Source organism: Cervus canadensis, chromosome 10 (genome assembly GCF_019320065.1).
Source record: "Cervus canadensis isolate Bull #8, Minnesota chromosome 10, ASM1932006v1, whole genome shotgun sequence".
In the NCBI taxonomy this organism is placed as follows: Eukaryota; Metazoa; Chordata; class Mammalia; order Artiodactyla; family Cervidae; genus Cervus; species Cervus canadensis.
Window position 1 is genome coordinate 28,018,686 of NC_057395.1, and position 23,337 is coordinate 28,042,022.

At 40.0% G+C, this 23,337-nt stretch overlaps 1 protein-coding gene across 1 annotated transcript in view; it reads left to right on the forward strand.

Annotated features, from left to right (window-relative positions):
* The first annotated feature begins 2,080 nt into the window (after positions 1-2,080).
* The window catches only part of GPR158 (G protein-coupled receptor 158), a 286,570-nt gene continuing 265,313 nt past the window's right edge, over positions 2,081-23,337 (forward strand). The window contains exon 1 of the mRNA XM_043480390.1: positions 2,081-3,816. Within this exon, the coding sequence (XP_043336325.1) occupies positions 2,924-3,816 (893 nt within the window). The 5' untranslated portion in view covers positions 2,081-2,923. The remainder of the gene's footprint in view (positions 3,817-23,337) is intronic.

Below are 23,337 nucleotides of genomic sequence, written 5' to 3' on the forward strand. Positions count from 1 at the left end.
GTACAAAACTGTAGACTACCTCATTAATAACTGCTATATTGTTTACTTATTGAAGTGAAATTTGGATATACTGGACTAAGCAAAATATATTATTACATTTTATTTCACCTTTTTCTTTTAAAATGTGCTACTGGAACATATAAGATAATATATGTTGATCTGTGACATGCATTATATTTCTATTGGATGGTGCTATTCTAAACCTAACTAGTTCACCTCTGTTGTTTGGCAATGTAGATGGAAAGTGATCCCCTAAAGGTTATGACAAAATTGCAGGTGCCTCTCAAAGCTTGCTCCAATCTTGTTAGACATGCACTAAGAGAAGGACTAGCACTCCTGGAAAGGGGCTCGGGTGCAGTTTTGGTACTCTCTCAATGTCCAAGCATGAGGCTCACATACAACTTATGTTCCAAGACACAGAAACTTTAAATATCTTGTTAGTTGCCATATATATTGCTTAAAATAATACTGGGACCAGAACCCAGGTCTTTCAATTACACGGAGTCACTGAATTACTTATAAAGGGACCTATTAATAAAGTTATACCTTCTTTTTCAAATGTAATACTAGCAAATTTTAAAGAATTGTTAATAAATTATATAGGTTTTATAAAAAATCAATGAGGAAATGACACTTCAGTCTTCAAACAAATAGAAAATCATATTGTATATTCTAATAAATTAAACAGAAAATCACATTATTATTGCCATAAGCCCTATATCAGAGGATTAAGCTGGATGACATTTATTTAGCAAAGGAATATACTTTGCAAAGCAAAATCAAAACAAGTCAGATATGAACATGAACTCTACTTGTGAATAAACACAAATCTAATAACCATTCTTTGCAAAGCTATAAAAGCTCTCTTGGGGACCCAACATTGCAGTTTAAAAAACTGGTTGCTATGTCCTATTCCAAAAGCCATCACCACTGACACATCAGGCACACATGTCTTCTTAGAGAAGGAGACAGATTTAAAAATAATTAGCTTCCTCATCATGATCTTCTGGTTCATTCATTAGTTTAGCAATTAGCACCAGGCATCTGTGTATTCTAGGTGGTCAAGATACTACAGTGACCAATGCAGGCAAACTTTTGCTCTTTGGAGTTTAAAATTTCATCCTTCGATATTTTCTCAATAAGGTGAATGAAATGATAAAGCAAGTCTAAGCCATGTTATCTTAGAATGTCATAGGTAGCTTTTTTAAAGTTGGGAATTGAAAGGTTTTTGAGAATTTCTGTCTTGTGTCTTTCTTGGGAAATTTTAAAATGGAGGTGTATATGGAAGATGGAAGTGCATAAGACACTACATATCCAGTATTAAATAGTATTTTTGAATGAAAATGTCAGAAGACCCGGTTAAAGCTTCAAATAAAACAATTCGACTGTGTTAAGGGATTTTCAAATCATTTTTTTGGGGTTCTAGCATAGTTATTCTGCTCTTCTTTCTTCAATTGGGACATCCCAATCTATGGAGAATCAGATGTCTTAGTTCTTGCCTTCATTAATTTCAGGAACTCCCAGTCAGAATGGCTCTCCTTCCCACTCACCACAGACTGACTCATCCTCATTCTCTCACAGTCTGCGTCCTGCCCCTATCCTCGCCCTTTGGCACATTCTCTGTTTACATTTCCACAGGTTCCCCTTCATCCCTTTCAAGCAAACCTTCCTTAGATACGGCATTTTTTTTTTTTTTTCCTTAAAGTTCAGCCAGTAGATGTCTCCGTTACTGCCGTACAGCCAAGACCTTGGCAAGTAGGGTTTAACAATTTCTTTAACCGACAACAAGGAGGAGGATTTGATCATTTGCCTAAAATGAGCAGATGCTCGGGAGGACACGTCTTCATCCTTCATCCCTCCCCTCCGATATATGTCACAAATGAAAACTACTTTCTCCCTCTTTTCCAGGCAAAAGAAAAGACTGATTTAACGAAGCATGCAAGACGCCAACACCCTCCTCCTCAGTACGTCCAAGTTTCCTTCTCTCTGAGCCACCCAAGCTCTGCTTCTCCCATTACTCCCGGCCACCCACCCCCAACCCTTCACGCTCTCGAGTCATCAGGGAACGCGAGTGGGTGAAAGGACTGCTGCAGCCCGCGCCGCTGCCTCCTCCGTGCCGCCTCGGGTTCAGCACTGGACAGCTCCCGCCCCAGACCAACAAATGGTACTCAGCTGATTGACAGAGGAGCCGACCAAACAGAGAACAAGACGAATTGAAGCCGCCCTTCAAGGGTTTGGTTGCGGCCAAGCTGCCTCTTTAAACCGGCTTTCCTCCCGAGAGTAGGGAGAGGCAGGAGTGTGGTTTGTGGCCAAACCTAAAGACTCCAATTAACCAGCTGCCTAGCCCTCTTGGCTCCGGAGAGACAAACGTCTTAAAAGAAACCCTCGCTCTCTGAGACTCGCCCCTGCGCTCGCGGCGCCGCTCTGCGCGCGCGAGCGCCGCGTCTCCGGGCGAAGCGAACGAGGAGGAGCCAGACCCAGGAGGCGGGAACGACCTGCCACGGGTGAGATGATGGAGCAGCGTCTTCGGCGGCCGCGGCGGCAGCAGCAGCAGCTCTTGAACACACCTCAATGAGAGCGGCGGTGGAAGGAAAGACGTAAGCAGGCTAACTATAGCTGCCGACTGCGAAAGGGGATGTAACCTGTTCGGTTCAAGGCTGCGAGGTGCGTAATCCTGAGGCGACCCATTGTGGAGCGGGAGCAGCCGGCGTTGCCACAGGTGATTTGATTTCCTGTGACGGTAGCTTAGTCAGCCGGGTATATTTCGGAACATCCCTATTTTAAAGTCCTTTTGGACTGGTTGCCTGCTGGAGAAGGGGGAAGACCCCTAGTAAAAGTCTTACTGCTGACAGACTGACGACTACAATTTAAAAAGTGACTCCTCCCGTTACCTCCTCTCCGCTCTGCGAGGCAGATAGGAGCCATGGCTTACCCCTTCCTCTTCTGCGTTCTGCTCATTCATTTCGGATTGGGAGCTATTGGCGCCAGCCGCGAACCTCCAAGTCGGCCGGATTCACCTCGAGAGAGGACCCTGAGGGCGAAGCAGCACGCCCAGCAGTCGGCTCGAGCCTCTGCCTCAGACCCCTCTGCTCCCTGGAGCCGCTCCACCGACGGCACCATCTTGGCGCAGAAACTCGCCGAGGAGGTGCCCATGGACGTGGCCTCTTACCTCTACACCGGGGACTCCCACAAGCTGAAGCGAGCCAACTGCTCCAGCCGCTACGAGTTGGCGGGCCTGCCGGGGAAGTCGCCGGCCCTAGCCAGTTCCCATCCCTCATTGCACGGGGCGCTGGACACGCTGACACACGCCACCAACTTCCTCAACATGATGCTGCAGAGCAATAAGTCGCGGGAGCAGAACTTGCAGGACGACCTGGAGTGGTACCAAGCGCTGGTGCGGAGCCTCCTAGAGGGTGAGCCCAGCATCTCCCGGGCGGCCATCACCTTCAGCACCGAGTCGCTGTCCGCCCCGGCCCCGCAGGTCTTCCTCCAGGCCACGCGCGAGGAGAGTCGCATCCTGCTCCAGGACCTGTCCTCCTCAGCACACCACCTGGCCAACGCCACGCTGGAGACCGAGTGGTTCCACGGCCTCCGGCGCAAGTGGAGGACTCACTTACACCGTCGTGGCTCCAACCAGGGGCCCCGGGGCCTGGGCCACAGCTGGCGGCGCAGGGACGGACTGAGCGGGGACAAGAGCCACGTCAAGTGGTCTCCGCCGTATCTGGAGTGCGAGAATGGCAGTTACAAGCCTGGGTGGTTGGTCACTCTCTCCGCTGCTTTCTACGGGCTGCAGCCTAACCTGGTCCCGGAATTCAGGTAGGGAGGGGAAAAAAGACAAAACCTTCCTTCCGGTTTTGCGGGTGACTGTGAGTGTGGAGAAAGAACACTTGGCTGTGACCCTTACGCCTCCCACCGTCAAAGCCCAGACCCGGGCTGAGGGACACCCCACGCAGCCGCAAATGCTTAGGGATAAGAAGCGCCCCGCGTTTGTCAGCTTCAGACGCTCAGCGAAAGCTTTTCTCTCAAATCAGTTTCCCTGCAAGGAGAGATGCCCTGTTTCTCTCTAACCCTCGGGAGAGCAGGGAGGGGAGTTCCCCGTCAGGGATGATGCACAGAAACCTGGAGGGCTCAGGGCATGCTAGCCAGGCACAGACTGGTGAACATCTGATGAGAGTAGAGAAGGGAGCAGGAAGAGTTCGTTTTTTCCTGCAACTTCGGGATAGCCTCCTCCTGCTTCCTCCTACGTGTGCAGTTTGGGGCGTCAGTCTGCTGTTAGTCAGTTACCAGAGCGCATGATGAAAACAGTCAATCCCGCCGGCAGTGCTGTACCCTCAGCAGTGAGTCAGTTTCAGCAGCATAGCTGTCTCCCAGATCCAGACTTTGCAATTTGCTCTGTGTACTCCTTCCACTCATTTCCCTCCGTCCCCCAGTCCATCTCCCATTCCCTGGTCCGCTCTTTCTCTTGTTTTCTGTGTTTAGGCACACCTAAGGGTTCTCTGGCTCTTCAGGTGCACATCCTTTATAAATGAACCTGACTGAATTAGCCTAGGAAGGGAGGGATCAGTTCTCATTGAATTCAGTCAGGGAGCTCAGAGACTTAATAGTTCTGTAGTTCCTGCATTTGTGGGAAAATGAGAATGTGCAAATTAGCAGGGGGTAATTTGTGCCCTGGAATGTGCCTGATCTTTGGTGTGAAGAACTTTTAGAAGTAGCCCTTAAGAGAGGACATGAGGAACAGAAAGGAAAGAATAGAAACTCCAAAGAGGGCCTGGGAGAGGGCCATAGATTAACTGGGACCTTTCCCCATTCCCAATGGGAAGAAGGTTTTGGGGGTAAAGGCTGCTTCTGTACTTTTTGGGAAACTGGGCAAAAGTGAGGCATCTGTATGAGTTTTAATGCCCTGCTGGCACATAAAAGAATGATAACCTGGTGAAAGATACCAGGGGAAGTACTGGGTGGGTGAATGGGAGAAGTCAGAACACTTATTTGTCTTGGCACTGTCATTTACTGCTGAATGGCCTCAAGAAATCTGCTTAATCTCTCTGCCCTCAGCTACTTATTTATCAAGTAAGGAGGGTAAACTAGAGATAGATAGTCTCTAGGGAGACACCCAGTTATAAAATTCTGTAGCTGTTAATGCTGGCAACACTCAAGATTACATGAATGAAAAATAACCCCTTTTCTCTGATATTGTATGACCATATTAAATGTTTTTTTGTTTGTTTCTCTCTTTCAAGGATCTTGTCTTAAACCAGCATAACTCTTTCTTACTTTAAGGATAATCTTATTTCCTCCTAATTTCTGCAGGATCCTATTAGTCAGAGCTGATCCCAGGTTTGAGTATTTGACATATTGCTTGCTCAGAAGAGGAAAGATCAGCAGATGCCATTCACTGCCAAAAAACTGCTTTCAGCCTTCACATAAGCCTTTTCAGGGAGTCCCAGCTCCCAGGATTGAAAGATCCATCTATGTATCCATGTATCTATCTATATTATCCATCCATCCACCCATCTTACTAATATATACTTTATACTAGGCTCTGTGCTCTGCTTTGCATGTATTATCTTGATTAATCCTCACAACAACCCTCTGAGTTAGGTTTTATTAGTTTCCCGATTTTACAAAAACAGAACCTGAAGCTTCTTTCCTAAGATCATGCAGCAGTTAAATAGTAGCAGAGGCAGGATTTGAGCTCATTTCATACTTTTAATCACTATGTTAAACTCTGTTTCATGAAGGTGTCCTAGGAGTGCTACGTATATTGTAGCTGATGCATAAAAATATATGTATTTTCAAGGATCAGATGTGGGACTGGGGATGAGTCCATTTATTCTCAGAACTGTTTCTCATAAGGCTCAGAAAGCATACGTTGTCTAAATGAACTTAGGCCTTTCTGCCAGTCAAGATAAAAGGCTGAGGACACAAGGGGTCTGAGGTCGTGAGGGTTCACATGACCCTACCGAGTTTTTGGACTATGTTCAGAAAATAGTTTCTTTCCTCTTTAAAAGTGCCTTCAGAGTCACTGATGGTGTTCTTCAGCCAAGGCACAAAGCCAGGCCATTTAGTGTCTGGCTCTCTACAGAATCTGGCTCCTCCTAGCAGCATGCATGAAGAGCAGAGTAAGTGCTCTCCTGTGAGTACTTTTGCCACATGTCCTGTGCCACTCAGGTACAGCTTATAGAAACTGGAAGAAATCTTGGAGATCAGATGGTCCCTCCCGTTTCATAAAGAAACAGATAAGAAAGGTGAAGGAACTTGTCCAAAAATCACACATCAAGTTTTTAACAACAGCAGAAACAGGATCTAGGCCTTCTTGCCTCTGGTTCACACTATGCTAGTTATATATGTATATGTATGCCTAAAGTATGTATGCCAGAGAGGTCCATATACTTTAGGCATACATATACATATATAGCAAGCATAGTGTGAACCAGAGAGACCTCTCTGGACTTCTGCACACAACTTATATTGAGGAACATAGTTTACTCTCTGTCACTTTTAGAACCAAAAATTTAGCCCATATAACACAGCTCTTGATTTAAAAAAGTTACAGTATTTCAAACATTTGAGAAAATTTCAATGGGCCTTTTCTGTCTCTTAATACTAATAAAAGGCACACGTTTTTGATGCTATTGATGTTTTATCATCTAAGATGTGTATTCTAAAATTTTATACATGAATAACACTGTACAGGTATAGTAATAGGGTAGACACCAAATGAATTTTTGGGAGACCATGACTGGGAGCTCTAATCATTATTTTAAATATATTTTGAACCTATAGAGTGTTATTGGGTTGGCCAAACTGTTCATTCGGGGTTTTCCATACAATGTTAACAAACTTTTTGGCCAACCCAATATGTGTAAAATGCTTTCTCTATAGTAACAACAACAAAAAAAGACTGATAATGCTTTCCTCAAGGAAGAAAAGAGGAGGAGAAACTTTGCAGTTAAGGTTTTCATTTAATTTCAGTTAATATTTCCCCAGGTCTTGCTTTTAAGACTCAAGCATTTAAATTATACATTATTTATAGAGAATGTAAATCTGAAACATGAAATTCAAAAGCACTGTGGAGAACATGGTCAACTACCTTCTTACATTAATGCCTGTCACTGTAAAACATCTCTCAGAATAAATTTTATTCCCCTCTGCTTCAGAATGGCACAAATTTCTTAAATTGTAAGGTCTAGCATAAGACTCACATGGGAAGAGAAGTTTATTGCTCTTCCTTTTCTCTTCCCCACAAAATGACATTAGTTGCTTTACCTAAATGGCTCTTGAGTCTATCGTTATAGGCTTATAGTATCAATACTTAAGTTCTCATCTTCTATCGCAGCAAAAAAAAAGAAAAAAAGAAAAGGGAGTAACAACTTAAGATATACCCTAAATTGTATTTATTTATCACATAGGTTTGTGATGTCATTGTAGAGTTTTCTTTAAAGTTAAGTCCTTTGGTTTTGTGTAGTAATTTTTCCGTGTGGAACTTAAAGTACTATGGAGTTGGATCCCAAATCTTTGAGATCACAGAAACATTGCCAAGGATGAATATAAGGTACCTAGTGTTGGCTGAATTTAAATTAAGGTAAAGGAAGCTTTGGGAATTAATTCATACTTGATGAGTTGTAAGGGATTTTGGAATTCATTTGATTTTTTTCCCCTCTTCTCATGGTACAATGGAGGAAACAGACCCAAAGGGCTAAAGGAATTTGTTAAGAGTGGTACAGCTCTTTAAGGGTGAGTTAGAATGAGTGGGAACCAATATATCAAGCATCTACTATGGATCAGATGCTTTATAAATGTCCTACTGCATTTAATTCTTAATATTCTCAGGTAGGCTTCCCTGATGGCTCAGAAGTAAAGAGTCCGCCTACCAATGAAGGAGATGCAGGTTCAGTCTGTGGCTGAGGAAAATCCCCTGGACAAGGAAATGGTATTTCTGCCTGGGAAATTCCATGGAGAGAGCCACCCTGTTGGGCTACAGTCCATGGAGTTACAAAGAGTGGGCCATAACTTAGTGACTAAACAACAATATTCTTGTAGTTACAACTCCAGAAAAGCTGACCAACTTGCCCAAGTCAGCCAGTTAGTAAATTAAAGAGGTTAAATCAAACTTGGATCTATCTAGCTATGAGGCTTGTATTGTCTTTCTTCTACTCTAGGCTCCTGAGCACCGATTTTCAAGCTTTCAACTTGCTGTTAAAAACATGATATTGACTTGAAGTAATTAATGTATTTGGCCAAAGACATGAGAGACACTTGTTCTTTTTGGCCAATTGTATAATCAAGTATGTTGCATAGAGAGAAGAGTATTAGACTTGAGTGAGAACTTTGCCTCAAGTCCCAGCTTTGTCTCAGACTGGCTGAATTACCTGTCTGGAAATCAGTTTCTGCACAACTAAGTGTGGAAACAGACTTGATGACATCCGTATACCTTTGTAACTCCTTATCCTGTGTAACTCCTTATCCTGTGAATTTTGAAACTTCCTATCCAATGGGTAACAAGGAGGCTTTGAAAAAAGGGTTCATACACATAAATGCAGTACCCTGTGGAAATGATGATTGATGCGGGAGTAGCATGCAGAGGAAGAGGACACCAAGTGAATGTTAGATCTGAATTTTTCCACAATAGTGTGGAAATGCTATTTGAACATTGTTGTCACTGAGTCACTGACTCCTGAGGGGTTACTTTACTTTTTCTCCTTCACAAACGTATGCTCACACAGCTTCATCAGAGATTCTGGTACAGATCTCTGCTTGGAACAAAAGAGGGCAAGAGAAAACACCATCTTGCTCTAGGCCACACATATCCTGTCTCTCTTGTGGGTTCTGGTGGTGGTGAAGAGGGTTACCTACAGAACAGCACAGAGATGTCTACCTGAGTAGTAGATCAAAGAGTTTTTAGATGAACTTCTGTTATTAAGGTTTTTGAGTTTCAGTCTTTAAACTGTGAATAGTGAAGTGTATCTCCTTTGGGATTCTGTGAAGACTAAATGAAGAACTGTCATCCCACAGGAAGTTCAGTAAACATTTTGTATCAAAGCTTCTGTCTTTCTAAATACTGTCCTCAGCTGAACACTTTCTTATTTTAGGTGTATTAAACTCACATGATTTATAGTAATTTATAATTATATAATGGTTTAGTTTCATTCCTAATTATTGTGAAGGCTTGTAATTACAGTGGATTATGGTGGAAATACTGACCTTGGAGACAGAAGATGTTGGCTCCAGGAAAGGACCACATCCTTGACTATTGTATTACCAAGGGCAGCAGCTGTCTTTTCTTTTTTTAATTTTTATTGTAGTTGATTTACAATGTTGTGTTAGTGTACAGCAAAGTGAACCAGTTATACACATATATACATCTAGTCTCTCTTCGATTCTTTTCCCATATATACCATTACTGAGTACTGAGTGAGCTCCCTGTGCTATACTGTAGTCCTTATTAGTTATCAGCAGTTGCCTTTCTAATTTATTCTTCTTCTATAAATTAAATGGGGCTGTACTTGGTGACTCATTGGGTTCCTTATAATCTAGAGATCTACGATTATGTATATAAATTAAATATGTCACTTTAACTCTTGAAGTTTTGATTGTAATACTGAAACCAGTCATTGTATGCATATTTAAATGCAGATCATGTTCACATATGTTCAGTGTTTGACTTTATCATGGTGATTTGCTAATAGGATATTTAAAGAAAGCCCTCTCATTGTACACTGCATTAAATATATATATGCTAAGGGAAATGAGAATTCCATTCAAAATAAGAATAAATATGATCTGAGTTTCTAGATGTTGAAAGAGCCCCTGAAATTTACTTAAAGTCAATAAGAAGCTGTTGCACAGATTTCTAAACCAAGGGCCTCAGTATATGGGGGTAATTTCTCTCCAAATAATCAATGTTGAGGCATCCTGAAACTCCTTACTTACTTTTAAAAACAACCTGTGTTTGATTTTCCCTTTGTAGTTGGTGTTAAAACTTCAAAGAAGGCTATTTAGTGTCCTATAGCATTATCGTGCCACGTTTTAGCACATGCCTGTGGAAGGAGAAATGGGATTTCCAAGACTTAAATAAATGACAAGAGTTTAGGCCTACCCTCTGGGAAGAGAACTAATGCCCTCACAAGACTGATTTTACAGCCTCAAATGCTAGATAGGTCAAATTTTACTTTCAACTTCATGAAAGCATCAGTTTGTTGATCACCATTCAGGGTTTTAAGCCTACCCTTTTCTAACATGCACTGTTTTATGATTATACTGTAATGCACTGGGATGTCAAGAAGTACATTGTTGGTGTTATTTTGTACTTGGTTGGTACAGAAGAATTAGGCCCTTGTTTGTTTACTCTCTTCAGTTCTGGATTGATGTTCACAGAGTTATTTAAACACAATTACTAAAATCAGTTCAGTTCAGTACAGTCGCTCAGTTGGGTCCGACTCTTTGCAACCCCATGCACTGCAGCACGCCAGGGTTCCCTGTCCATCACCAACTCCCAAAGCTTGCTCAAACTCATGTCCTTGCGTCGGTGATGCCATCCAACCTCATCCTCTGTTGTCCCCTTCTCCTCTCGCCTTCAATCTTTCCCAGCACCAGGGTCTTTTCAAATGAGTCAGCTCTTCGCATCAGTTAGTATTGGAGAAACTCCAAAGTATTGGAGTTTCAGCTTCAGCATCAGTCCTTCCAATGAATATTCAGGACTAATTTCCTTTAGGATGGACTGGTTGGATCTCCTTGCAGACCAAGGGACTCTCAAGAGTCTTCTTCAACACCACAGTTCAAAAGCATCAATTATTCTGTGCTCACCTTTCCTTATAGTCCAACTCTCACATCCATACATGACTACTAGAAAAACCATACCTTTGACTAGATGGACCTTTGTTGGCAAAGTGATGTCTCTGCTTTTTAATATGCTGTCTAGGTTGATCATAGCTTTTCTTCCAAGGAGGAAGCGTCTTTTAGTTTCATGGCTGCAGTCACCATCTGCAGTGATTTTGGAGTCCCCAAAAATAAAGTCTGTCACTGTTTCCATTGTTTCCCCATTTATCTGCCATGAAGTGATGGGACCAGATGCCATGATCTTAGTTTTCTGAATGCTGAGGTTTAAGCCAACTTTTTCACTCTCCTCTTTCACTTTCATCAAGAGGCTCTTCAGTTCTTCTTTGCTTTCTTCCATAAGGGTGGTGTCATCTGCATATCTGAGCTTATTGATATTTCTCCTGGCAATCTTAATTCCAGCTTGTGCTTCATTCAGCCCAGCATTTCTCATGATGTACTCTGCATAGCAGTTAAATAAGCAAGGTGACAATATACAACCTTGCTGTACTCCTTTCCTGATTTGGAACCAGTCTGTTGTTCCATGTCCAGTTCTAACTGTTGCTTCTTGACTGGCATACAAATTTCTCAAGAGGCAGGTCAAGTGGTCTGGTATTCCTTTCTTTTGAAGAATTTTCCACAGTTTGTTGTGATCCACACAGTCAAAGGTTTTGGTGTAGTCCATAAAGCAAAAGTAGATGTTTTTCTGGAACTCTCTTGCTTTTTCAATGATCCAGCAGATGTCGGCAATTTGATCTCTGGTTCCTCTGCCTTTTCTAAAACCAGTTTGAACATCTGGAAGTTCATGGTTCACGTAGTGATGAAGCCTGGCTTGGAGAATTTTGAGCATTACTTTGCTAGCGTGTGAGATGAGTGCAATTGTGTGGTAGTTTGAACATTCTTTGGCATTGCCTTTCTTTGGGATTGACATGAAAACTGACCTTTTCCAGTCCTGTGGCCACTGCTAAGATTTCCAGATTTGCTGGCATATTGAGTGCAGCACTTTCACAGCATCATCTTTTAGGATTTGAAAGAGCTCAACTGGAATTCCATCACCTCCACTAGCTTTGTTCAGAGTGATGCTTCCTAAAGCCCACTTGACTTTGCATTCCAGGATGTCTGGCTCTAGGTGAGTGATCACACAATCGTGGTTATCTTGGTCATGGAGATCTTTTTGTATAGTTCTTATGAGTATTGTTGCCACCTCTTCTTAATATCTTCTTCTTCTGTTAGGTCCATACCATTTCTGTCCTTTATTGTGCTCATCTTTGCATGAAGTGTTCCCTTGGTATCTCTAATTTTCTTAAAGCGATCTCTAGTCTTTCCCATTCTATTATTTTCCTCTATTTCTTTGCATTGATCACTGACAAAGGTTTTCTTAATCTCTGTGTTCTCTGGAACTCTGCATTCAAAGGGGTATATCTTTTCTTTTCTCCTTTGCCTTTCACTTCTTTTTTCTCAGCTATTTGTAAAACCTCCTCAAACAACCATTTTGCCTTTTTGCATTTCTTTTTCTTGGGGATGGTCTTGATCCCTGCCACCTGTACGATGTCACGAACCTCTATCCATAGTTCTTCAGGCACTCTATCAGATCTAATTCCTTGAATCTATTTGTCACTTCCACTGTATAATCGTAAGGGATTTTATTTAGGTCATACCTGAATCGTCTATTGATTTCCCCTACTTTCTTCATTTTAAGTCTGAATTTGGCAATAAGGAGTTCATGATCTGAGCCACAGTTAGCCCTTGGTCTTGTTTTTGCTGACTGTATAGAGCTTCTCCATCTTTGGCTGCAAAGAATATAATTAGTCTGATTTCGGTATTGACCATATGGTGATGTCCATGTGTAGAGTCTTCTCTTGTGTTTTTGGAAGAGGGTGTTTGCTATGACCAGTGCAATCTCTTGTCAAAACTCTGTTAGCTTTTGACTGGCTTCGTTTTGTACCCTAAGGCCAAGTTTGCCTGTTACTCCAGGTATGTCTTGTCTTCCTTCCTACTTTTGCATTCCAGTGCCCTATAATGAAGAGGGCATCTTTTTTGGGTGTTAGTTCTAGAAGGTCTTGTAGGTCTTCACAGAACTATTCAACTTCAGCTTCTTCAGCATTACTGGTCAGGGCATAGACTTGGATTATTGTGCTATTGAATGGTTTGCCTTGGAAAGGAACAGAGATCATTCTGTCATTTTTGAGATTGCATCCAAGTCCTGCATTTCAGACTCTTTTGTAGATTATGATAGCTACTCCATTTCTTCTAAGAGATTCTTGCCCACAGAAGTAGAAATAATGGTCATCTGAGTTAAATTCACCTATTGCAGTCCATTTTAGTTCACTGATTCCTAAAATGTCAATGTCCACTCTTGCTATCTCCTGTTTGACCACTTCCAATTTGCCTTGATTCATGGACCTAACATTCCAGGTTCCTATGCAATATTGCTCTTTACAGCCATCTTTACAGCCATCTTTACAGCTCTTTACAGCCATGGACTTTACTTCCATCACCAGTCACATCCACAACTGGGTGCTCGTTTTGCTTTGGCTCTGTCTCTTCATTCTTTCTGGAGTTATTTCTCCACTGATCTCCAGTGGCATATTGGGCACCTACTGACCTGAGGAGCTCATCTTTCAGTCATACCTTTTTGCCTTTCATACTGTTCATGGGGTTCTCAAGGCAAGAATACTGAAGTGGTTTGCCATTCCCTTCTCCAGTGGACCACATTTTGTCAGAACTCTCCACCATGACCCGTCCATCTTGGGCAGCCCTACATGGCATGGCTCATAGTTTCACTGAGCTGGACAAGGCTGTGGTCCTATTCCTCTGCCATCTTAAGTAACCATAATTACTAAAACAATACATTGGAATTTTGATAGCTTTGGCAGCCTGATGGCCACTACGTGCAAACAGGCAGTTCACTGATCTTGGGGAGACTTGCAGAGATGCTTGGGAGACTTGCAGAGATGCTTGGGAGACTGTGCAGCTAATAGCATCATTAGGCCCTTGCCCAGCACAGCTATGGCATATACATTGGCTTGTTTTGCTGGTCTTTTAGCCTTCAATCTTATTTTTCAGCTTTTAGCAAGAATCCTTTTCTAGGTGTAATTTCTACTTTGACTGTGCAGTTACTCATCTGGGCAGTCTTTCTTCCTAACATTGACCAATGAAAAGATTTAGGTGGATAGGCTGTTCTATAAAATACCTCCTTAGTTTAGGAAAAATTAATGTTCTTGACCAAAAGTCTTTCTCAAGTACCCCCTTGCCCAGCCCACCCCATTTTCTACAACACTGAACTTAATATAGGAACCATGACTGACCAAAGGATGTTACACCGCCTCAAAGCAATCACAAGGTTCGTTTAGTTTTATTACCTTCATTATAGGTAGAATTTAGAGAAAACAGAGATTAGCTTAAATGTGATTTGACCCCAAGATCATTTTTCCCCAAAATTCCTATTTCCTTTTAATTAAAGAAGGCAGTCTCTATTACAGTTAATTGATACTTATAATTAATCGATATCCAGTTAATTTTTATTATAATATCTGTTATAACTTTACCCCATTTATATCTAGAAGTCTTGTTCAATTAGCAAAGTTCCCAGTTTGCTTAAAACCTAAAAGGGAACTTAGAATTCTGTAAGATTTTAGTTTACTTTCTTACCCTAGTTTTCTCACCATTTATGTGTTTTATCTATTGTGTATATGTCTTATTGCATTATTGTGGAAAGATTTCTAAAGCTAACACAACACATGGCTTTTCTCTCAGAAAGAGGAAAAGGAACTGTAGCATAATGTATTTTTGTCAAGTCTAAGATGTACCTTTTCCACATTCTGATGTCACTCAAATTGAGATGTGTCTTATTATTGAGGGCATGGGCATGTCATTTTCCATTGACAGAAACTTTCTTTTAGTGGTACAGAATGCAATAATGCATCTTACGATTAATGGCATCTTATATTTGATGAACTTGGATATTAGAAAATGGGAAATTAAACTCCATGGTCTCTCCAACTACAAAGTTCTCTTATTATCTATAAGTTATTAAGATACAGCAAAATATGCCTATGAAGAAACAAAAAAAACCTAGACCTTACTTCTGCATATCAATTAGATTGCTATTTGTCTTCATAATTTTGTTAAACAAGACAAGCTATACTAAAACATGTAATATATGTGAAATATACAAAACAAGGGGCCAGAAGCTGCAGAGACTTTTATTTTCAGAATAGGTATGGTAAGGATTATCAAAATCTTTCCTACACCATCTGGCAAGTATTTCACTCATACTGTGGGGAAATGCCTAGGACAGCGAGAATAAAAAGCCACTTGTAAACTGAGAATGGATCTGTCTTTTCATTCTAAAGTGCTTAGAGGTTTCAGGGTGGAAAGAAAAACTTTGTGGTATAGCCATATAACCAGCTTGGTTAAAGAGATTTAAATGGAATTATGGAGGTGTGTGTTTTTTCTCTTCCTGTTCTAATCAGTTGCATAGAATGGAATGAAGAATTTGGCTTTCCCCCTCTTTGAAGCATTAGACTACTATGTAGAGCATGGTTTCTCAGCCTCAGAACTATTGACACCTGGGGCCAGATAATCCTTCGTTGTAGGGGTTGTCTTGTTCAGCTGTATCCCGACTCTACCCACAAGATGCCAGTAGCAACCTCCCTGCCCAGTGTGACAGTCAAAAATGTCTACAAACATTGCCAAGTCTTATGCTAAGGGGTAAAAATGCCTCTGGCTGAAAGTTGCTGGTGTAGAGAGAACACATATAAAAATGCTATTTTATGGCTATCCTTATTTCAGGAGTTCTATATGTATTTGTGTGTGTCTGTGCATGTATGAGTTTGTCAGATCACATTTCTATTTGTTTGGAACATAACATCATTGCATATATAGAAAACAGTATGACTAAGAAATGGAAAATTTTGATGAATCAATGGAGTATTAATTTATATTTAAATATCATTAAGGCTCAAAAAGAACATCTGGCCAAATTATCTGCAGATTTTGTTGCTAAGCATGGTTTTGCTACTTATATAGTTAAATGTCTTATGTTTGAGATTTCTCATTAAAGGATGCATTTTGAAAAGAAAATATGTGTGTGTGTGTATGTGTATGAATCTGGGGGGACCAAGAGAGAGAGAAAAAGTAGGGGATGGAGAGGAGTGGGGACATGGAACAAATGGAGATGAAGGAAACGATGAAAAACAATTAACAATCTATGATGCTGTGGAACAGTGTTTTACTTTATCATGAAGCTCTGTTTATAACAGAGCACTTTCACAGTTCTGATAAAATTGAATTATTCTTTTCTAGCAAGTAGTGAGAAATCAAATTCCAGAAGATTTAATCATTATAAAGAAAGGTTGATTGTGCTTGCATTTCAGAGCTTTATCTCAAGAAGTCAAAGCTATAATCAGGCTGATGCAGAGCTTATCCCATTAAAAGAATATTAATAGCTTACAACATATATATTTAAAATGCTCTGTTTTTTTTTTTTTTAAATGATTTTTTTGTTTGGTTTCTGGCTGCATTGCATGGTTTGCAGAATCTTAGTGCTCCAATCAGGGAGTGAATCCAGGCACTCTGCAGTGGAAGCTTGGAGCCCTAAAACTGGACCACCAAGGAATTCCCTAAAATGCTCTTTTCTGCTTTAACTTTACTGATTCAACTAGAGTTGAATTTGAAATTATTATAAATGAAATTTCCTAGAATAATAAGTGACATATAGACATTATATAAGATGGTAACATGTTTAAAGATGCAGTTTTTAACATTATTAATGTCTAGACCTGATGCTGGGAGACACTGAGGGCAGGAGAAGGGGGTGACAGAGGATGAAGTGTGGATGACATCACATCCATGATTCAAAGGACATGTGTTTGAGCAAACTCCGAGAGATAGCGAAGGACAGGGAAGTCAGACCTGTTGCAAAGAACTGGACACAACTTAGCGGCTGAACACCACCACCACCTAGAATCTTATCAAAAGAGACCTTAAAAAATAACAATGACCACATGATAGAAAAGAATGTTTAGGCTTCACCGTGCAAAGTACTGGAGTGCAAACTGATGCATGGCTACTTCCTCCTGTGGTATCAATAAACGTGTAATACATGTGAGCGGCAGGGGCAAGGAATGAGCAGATGGCAGCTGTATATTGGGCTGATTACAGAGGAATGACAATGAATGATGTGAATGTTAAGAGATGAGTCCAAGGCTCATGAAAAGAAAGATGAACATTATTATTTTTCTGGATAAGGCAAAATTTTGAGAAAGTTTTTCAGGTACTGACCTAAAAATTAGTTTTGTGGGAAGGCTCTCATAATACAGCCCCTCTGAAAGTTATTTAGAAATCTGTCTTTTCACATTTTTGAGAAAGAGGCAAATAACAACTGGAGCATTCTTTAAGGGAACAATGTTTTAGTAAACATCTTGGGAAAGCTCCTTTTTGAATAATTAGACTTATAGAAGTAAAAAGGATTTTGTTGTTTAGTTGCTAAGTCGTGTCTAACTCTTTTGTGACCCAATGGACTGGAGCCCACCAGGCTCCTCTGTCTATGGGATTTCCCAGGCAAGAATACCGGAGTGGGTTGCCATTCCTTTCTCCAAGGAATCTTCCTGACCCAGGGATCGAATCTGTGTCTCCTGCATTGCAGGCGAATTCTTTACCACTGAGCCATCTGAAAAGTCCCAAAAAGGATTTTAGAGATCACGTAGTCTGACTTATTTTTACTTTTACACATGAGGATATTGAAGCCCAAGAAAGTGGTGACAATCACTTGTTGTTAGCTGTGGCTGCAGTGAACTTGTAGTTTAGTTAACAGGCACAGACAAGATGACTCTGAGTCCTCAAGTAAATGCTAACTTCCATCCACTATTCACTGATTCCAAACTTGGCTGGGTATCATGATCACTTGAAAAGCCTGATAATACCTTCCCAGGCCCTTCCCAAACCCTGTGCAGGAGATAAATCTATATCAAAAACAAAATCCTCATAATTCAGAATCAGATGGTACTTAAACACAAACTTGGGAAAATGTAGACAGAATTTGATAAGGTTGAAGCATATAATTCCTTTTATATGATCTTAAGAATAAGAACTGAAAGTTGTAAATGCTTAGCAACTTTAGTTTTAGTGGTTCACAAAACCTGGCTGCTGACTATGCTGGTGGTACCTGAAGCTTTCCAACATTGTGAATGACTGTCCTGGCAGGGGTAGGATGACTAGCAGGTCATGAAGGCAGGGAGATCACAGGTACTGAGCACTAGGCTGTATCCTGGTTCTCCATCACTTTATTGTGAGTTATTCTTTCTTTTCTCACCTTTAAAACAGGGACTATAATGAGAGCAGCTGCCTCTTGTTGTAATTTGTCTCTTGATGTAAACTTTCTATTTCCCCAAACAGTTCTACTGGTCTTTCAAATGTAAGGACCATAATTCATAACTTCCCATATTCACTACCATTTGAAAGTGCCTTGCATATTTCAGGAAGTATGGAATAGTGTCTAAGAAAAACAGTTTTAGGATTATAAGCCTAGATTTGAATCTATAAGCTTCTACTTTCACCTACTTTTTGGCCAAGTTATTTAACTCCTCTGACTCAGTATCTTTATCTGCAAAGAGTACAGAGTACATTGTAAAGAGTAAACAATAAAAAAAAAAAAAAAAGAGTAAACAATCTAGTGAATATAAAGAGCTTAGCATAATGTGTAGAATGTGTTATTAAAAATAAAGTATATAACATGCACCTGGCTAAGAGTATAGGTATTGAGGATGTAATAGTGGAACAGACAGATAAAAATCCATGTACCTGGGAATTTTTTTGCTCAGGGTGGGCGGACATAGATGACAAGCAAGATAAATGTAAGTCTTGATAGAAACAAATGCTGTAAGAAAATAAATAAGATAATGTGGTAAAGAATGGCTGAGAGATAAGGTGGGTTACAGTAAATAGGATTGTCAGGGAGGATCTCTGTGAAGACTCTGAGTTAAGAAATGATGGATGAGTAGGAGATACTCATGAAACAAGCTTAGGTAATCATGCTTGAGACAGGGAACAGCAAGAACAAAGGCTTTGAGACTGGAATGAGTTTCAGAAGTTCTAAGAGCAGAAAGAAAGTCAGTGCTGCTGAAATGCAGTGAGAGGGAGTCTGACATAGAAAATGAGAGCGAGGGATGTAGAAGGTGCTCAATAAATGGTTAAAATAGAGAAACATGTTAAGGGCTTTAAAAACTTCTAGCCCTGCAGTAATATGTAGATTGTCAATGTATTGTCATTTGCTTCACTTTCCATTTTTCTTTCCTCCTTTTTTCAGTATTGGACTTCCTGTCCAGTGCCTCCCTTAGCTCTGGGAGCTTGGGCTTTCCAACTTCTCTGATAGGATTTCAACCAAAGAATAAGCTATCTATAGTTGTTCCATTCTTGACTGTGAATGAATAAATGGAAATAACTGACCAGCAACGCAGGCTGAAGAATGAAAATCCAGAACTTCTTGTAAAAACCAGCTGGCTGCTTTTCCTGCTCCCTGGCTTAAAATTGTACAGTGAGACCCTCTCTAAACACAGACAGCAGGAGAACTCAGGGGCAAAGCTTTTTTTTTTTTTTTCCCTTCACCAGCATGCCTCGGAAGACATCCTGTGGGTCCCCCCCTCTCTCGAGCTGGTGGCTGGCAGGTCTTGTTATTTAGTGTTTCCTGACTTACTTCGTTATCTTTTATTTTTGTTGCTGTTGTTTGGTCCCTACGTTGTGTCCAACTCCTTGTGACCCCACGGACTGCAGCATGTCAGGCTCTTCTGTCCTTCATTATCTCCTGCAGTTTGCTGGGTTTCATGTCCGTTGAGTCGGTGTTGCTATCTAACCATTTCATCTTCTGCTGCCACCTTCTCCTTTGGCCTTCAATCTTATCCAGCATCAGGGTCTTTTCCAATGAGCTGGCTCTTTGCATCAGGTGGCCAAAGTAATGGAGCTTCTCCATCAGTCCTTCCAATGAATATTCAGGGTTGATTTCCTTTAGGATTGACTGGGTTTATCTCCTTGCAGTCCAAGGGGTGCTCAAGAGTCTTCTCCAGAACCACAACTTAAAAGCATCAGTTCTTCTGTGCTTAGCCTTCTTTATGGTCCAACTCTCACATTCATACATGACTACTGGAAAAACCGTAGCTTTGACTTTATGGACCTTTGTCAGCAAAGTGATGTCTCTGCTTTTTAATACGCTGTCTAGGTTTGTCATGCTTTTCCTTCCAAGGAGCATGTGACTTTTAATTTCATGGCTGCAGTAACCATCCACAGTGATTTTGGAGCCCAAGAAAATAAAATTTGTTACTTCTTCCACTTTTCCCCTTCTATTTGCCATGAAGTGATGGGACCAGATGCCATGACCTTCATTTTTTGAAGGCTGAGTTTTTAAGCCAGTTTTTTTCACTCTCTTCTTTCACCATCATCAAGAGGCTCTTTAGTTCCTCTGCACTTTCTGCCATTTGAGTGGTATCATCTGTATATCTGAGGTTGTTGATACTTCTCCTGATAATCTTGATTCCAGCTTGTGATTCATCAAGGCTGGCATTTCACATGATGTACTCTGCATATTAGTTAAAAAAGCAGGGTGACAATATTGTCTTATATGTCAGTATTGTCTTTTATGGTGAGGGTTAAGATGTCAGGTCAGGGGCCTCAGAAACTGCCAGTGAGAGGCTCAATATAGAGAAGTAGGATTGGAAAAGCCAGAGGAGACAGCATAAACATTTGGACACAAATTTGAGGGAGGAGGACTTTGCATCATAGGAAAGGACGTACAGGTAGAAGTGCATCTCTAATGAAGAGCACTATCAGTGGAAAACTGGGATTATGAATTTTGGGAAATAAAATCATCATTAGCTTTTCTGATATGACAAATGTGGGATTCAGCTTCTTTGTATTGCATTTTCTTCTTACTGTACTCTATTGTTTTATTAATTATATTTAAAAATTTTCCTTGATTATTTTGATTTTTCTATCCATAAAGTTTAAAAAGTATTTTCTACTGTTTTTTTTACCCTCTTGATCCTAATGCAACATTTTTAGATAATTCAAGATGATTACATTTTCAGTCACAGCAGTAAAAACAAACAAAAAAACAAAACATGCTTTGTCCATCAGTTGCTTCTAAGAGTTGAAATGTGAATATACGCATCTATGCCATTTTTAGAATGTTCCAATTTCAAGGACCAATGGATTCTCTCTCCCTTTTTTAGATCAGTTGTGCAAAATCATGTTATCTTTAGTTTGGGCACATATGCATGGAAACTTTTCACCTATTTTCTTTCCATGTAGTTGCCAATGCTCTCCTTTTCATGTTAAAGAAACAAAAAGAAGTCCTATGCTTTCTTACTTCTAAGATCATCTAACTTAATCAATCATTGTTAAAGAAAATTTACATTGCTTTTGTTACAATGTTGAAGACATTCTTCTTGGAGTCCCATAATTTGTACCGATTGCTTTAGGCCTTCTACAGAATAACTATCATGGAAATATTTTCAAATTATTGAAATTTTGGATTCAACTATGTGTTGGATGCTAGTCCTCTTATTTCAAGAATTCTTTTGTTCCCACCCCTTAATGTCCAATTTCAAATACTTTTTCAGAAAGAATCAGTGTAAGATAAAATTTCTAAGTCTTCCCATGTCTGAAAGTGTCTTTGTCTTCATGCATGATTGATAGTCTGAATACAGAATTATAGGTTCAAAGTCATTTTGCTCTCAGAATTTTAAAGATATGGTTATATTGTTTTTAGCATTCATTGTTGCTGGTGAAAAACTTGATGTTAACCTGATTTATTGTATCTTTGTAAGTAATCTTTTTTCCTCCTCATGGAAACTTTTAATATCTTCTCTTTTTCCTCAGGGTTCTGAATATTCATGATGATGTGTTTAGATGTGATTCTTTTTATTCACCAACCTCACCACTTAGTTGGCCCTACTAGACTTTTCCACTCACTAATTTTCTTTTATAATGGCTTAAAACTACTTTCTGCTATCCATTTTCTCTTTCTGGAACTTCTATAGTTAGGTATTCATCTTTCTTTTACTTTCACTTTCATTCACCTTTCTGGATTGATCCCTATATTTCTTTACTTTTCTCTCATCTTTCATCTCTTTTTAACTTTACATTCTAGAAGATTTTTTTTTTTAACCTTTTGGAAAAATTAGTTTTCATTTGTCAGTCTCTTACTTTCCATGAACTCTTTCTTGTTCTGATTGTTTCTTTTATCATAACTGTATGTTCATTTTCTTAACTCTCTTTGAGAATATTAATGAAAATATCTATTGATTATATTCTGTTCTGTGAACTATTGCTATTTGTTACAGGTTCAGTTATTTTGCTTGTTCATACCAGTTCTTCTCCTTTATACTACCAATTCATCTCAAATATGATCCTGTCAGTCATAATTTTATGACCAAGCGACCAGGTTAACATGCACAGGTAGATGGCATGCATTCCTGTGGCAGGTGTATAGGCCGAGTTCCTCAGCATACCTCCCCTTGACTGTCAGTCTTTCAACATTTACCTTTAGATGCCTGAGAAGGAAGCACACAGTCTCTGGGTCACTGCAGATCTTTACTCTGGGAGAATTAATAACCATTTAGAAGTTTTAGTTCTTTCTAGGCATTTCTTTCAAGCTCTTTGTAGAACAGACCTTTGTTTTCAGCTTGAGAATAAGTGCCATCACTGCACACAAGGAGAGGATGTGCCGACTTGAAATCCTTCATCACCTTGATATTTGCTTCATTTTCTACTTTCACTCTTGAAACCTATTGACTTTGGTTATTAAAACCTTTATGGAAATTCTGCTTAAAGAGCAGTTTCCGCCTCTGTTCCAGCCTTCTCCTAAGCATGTCCTGGGCTTGGCTGCCACCACTCCAGCTGATCATCAGTAGGATCCCAGAGAATTATGTCAAATCTTTGGTCAGCTACTTCTTATTCCATCTTGTATTTATTTACTGCCATTACAGTTGTATGTGGAGGGATGAGGTAGAGAAACATGCTCAATTCACCAACATGAATAAGAACTCAAACTTAGGTCTTCTGATTGCTTCTATTACTTTTATACCTAAAGATATGGACATCATATTCAGTTCTTTTGCTTATTTGGTTTGTACCTTAGGTATACTATTTCACCTCTTTGTGTCCCAAATTTCTCAACCATTATTTAGGGAGAATGATAATGACCATATATAGTTGTAATACAAATTAGGGAGAATAGTATCAGTCATATAACAAGTTCAATGAGGATGTTTTAAGTGTGCATAGGTAATATCTGATACACAATAAGCACCCAATAAATAATAACTAAAAACACATGATTCAAAGCATACAAGTAAGCCCTATATTTAGTTCATAGTTGGGTATCTAACCACCAAAGTACTTTATTTAAATTCAAATGGGAATATTTTAAATGTACTTTGTAGGCTTACTTAGTTACCTTCTGTACAAAATTATAAAATATTTTTATAAAATAGTAGGATCTTGAAAAAAGTAATTTAGAATAAAAAACTA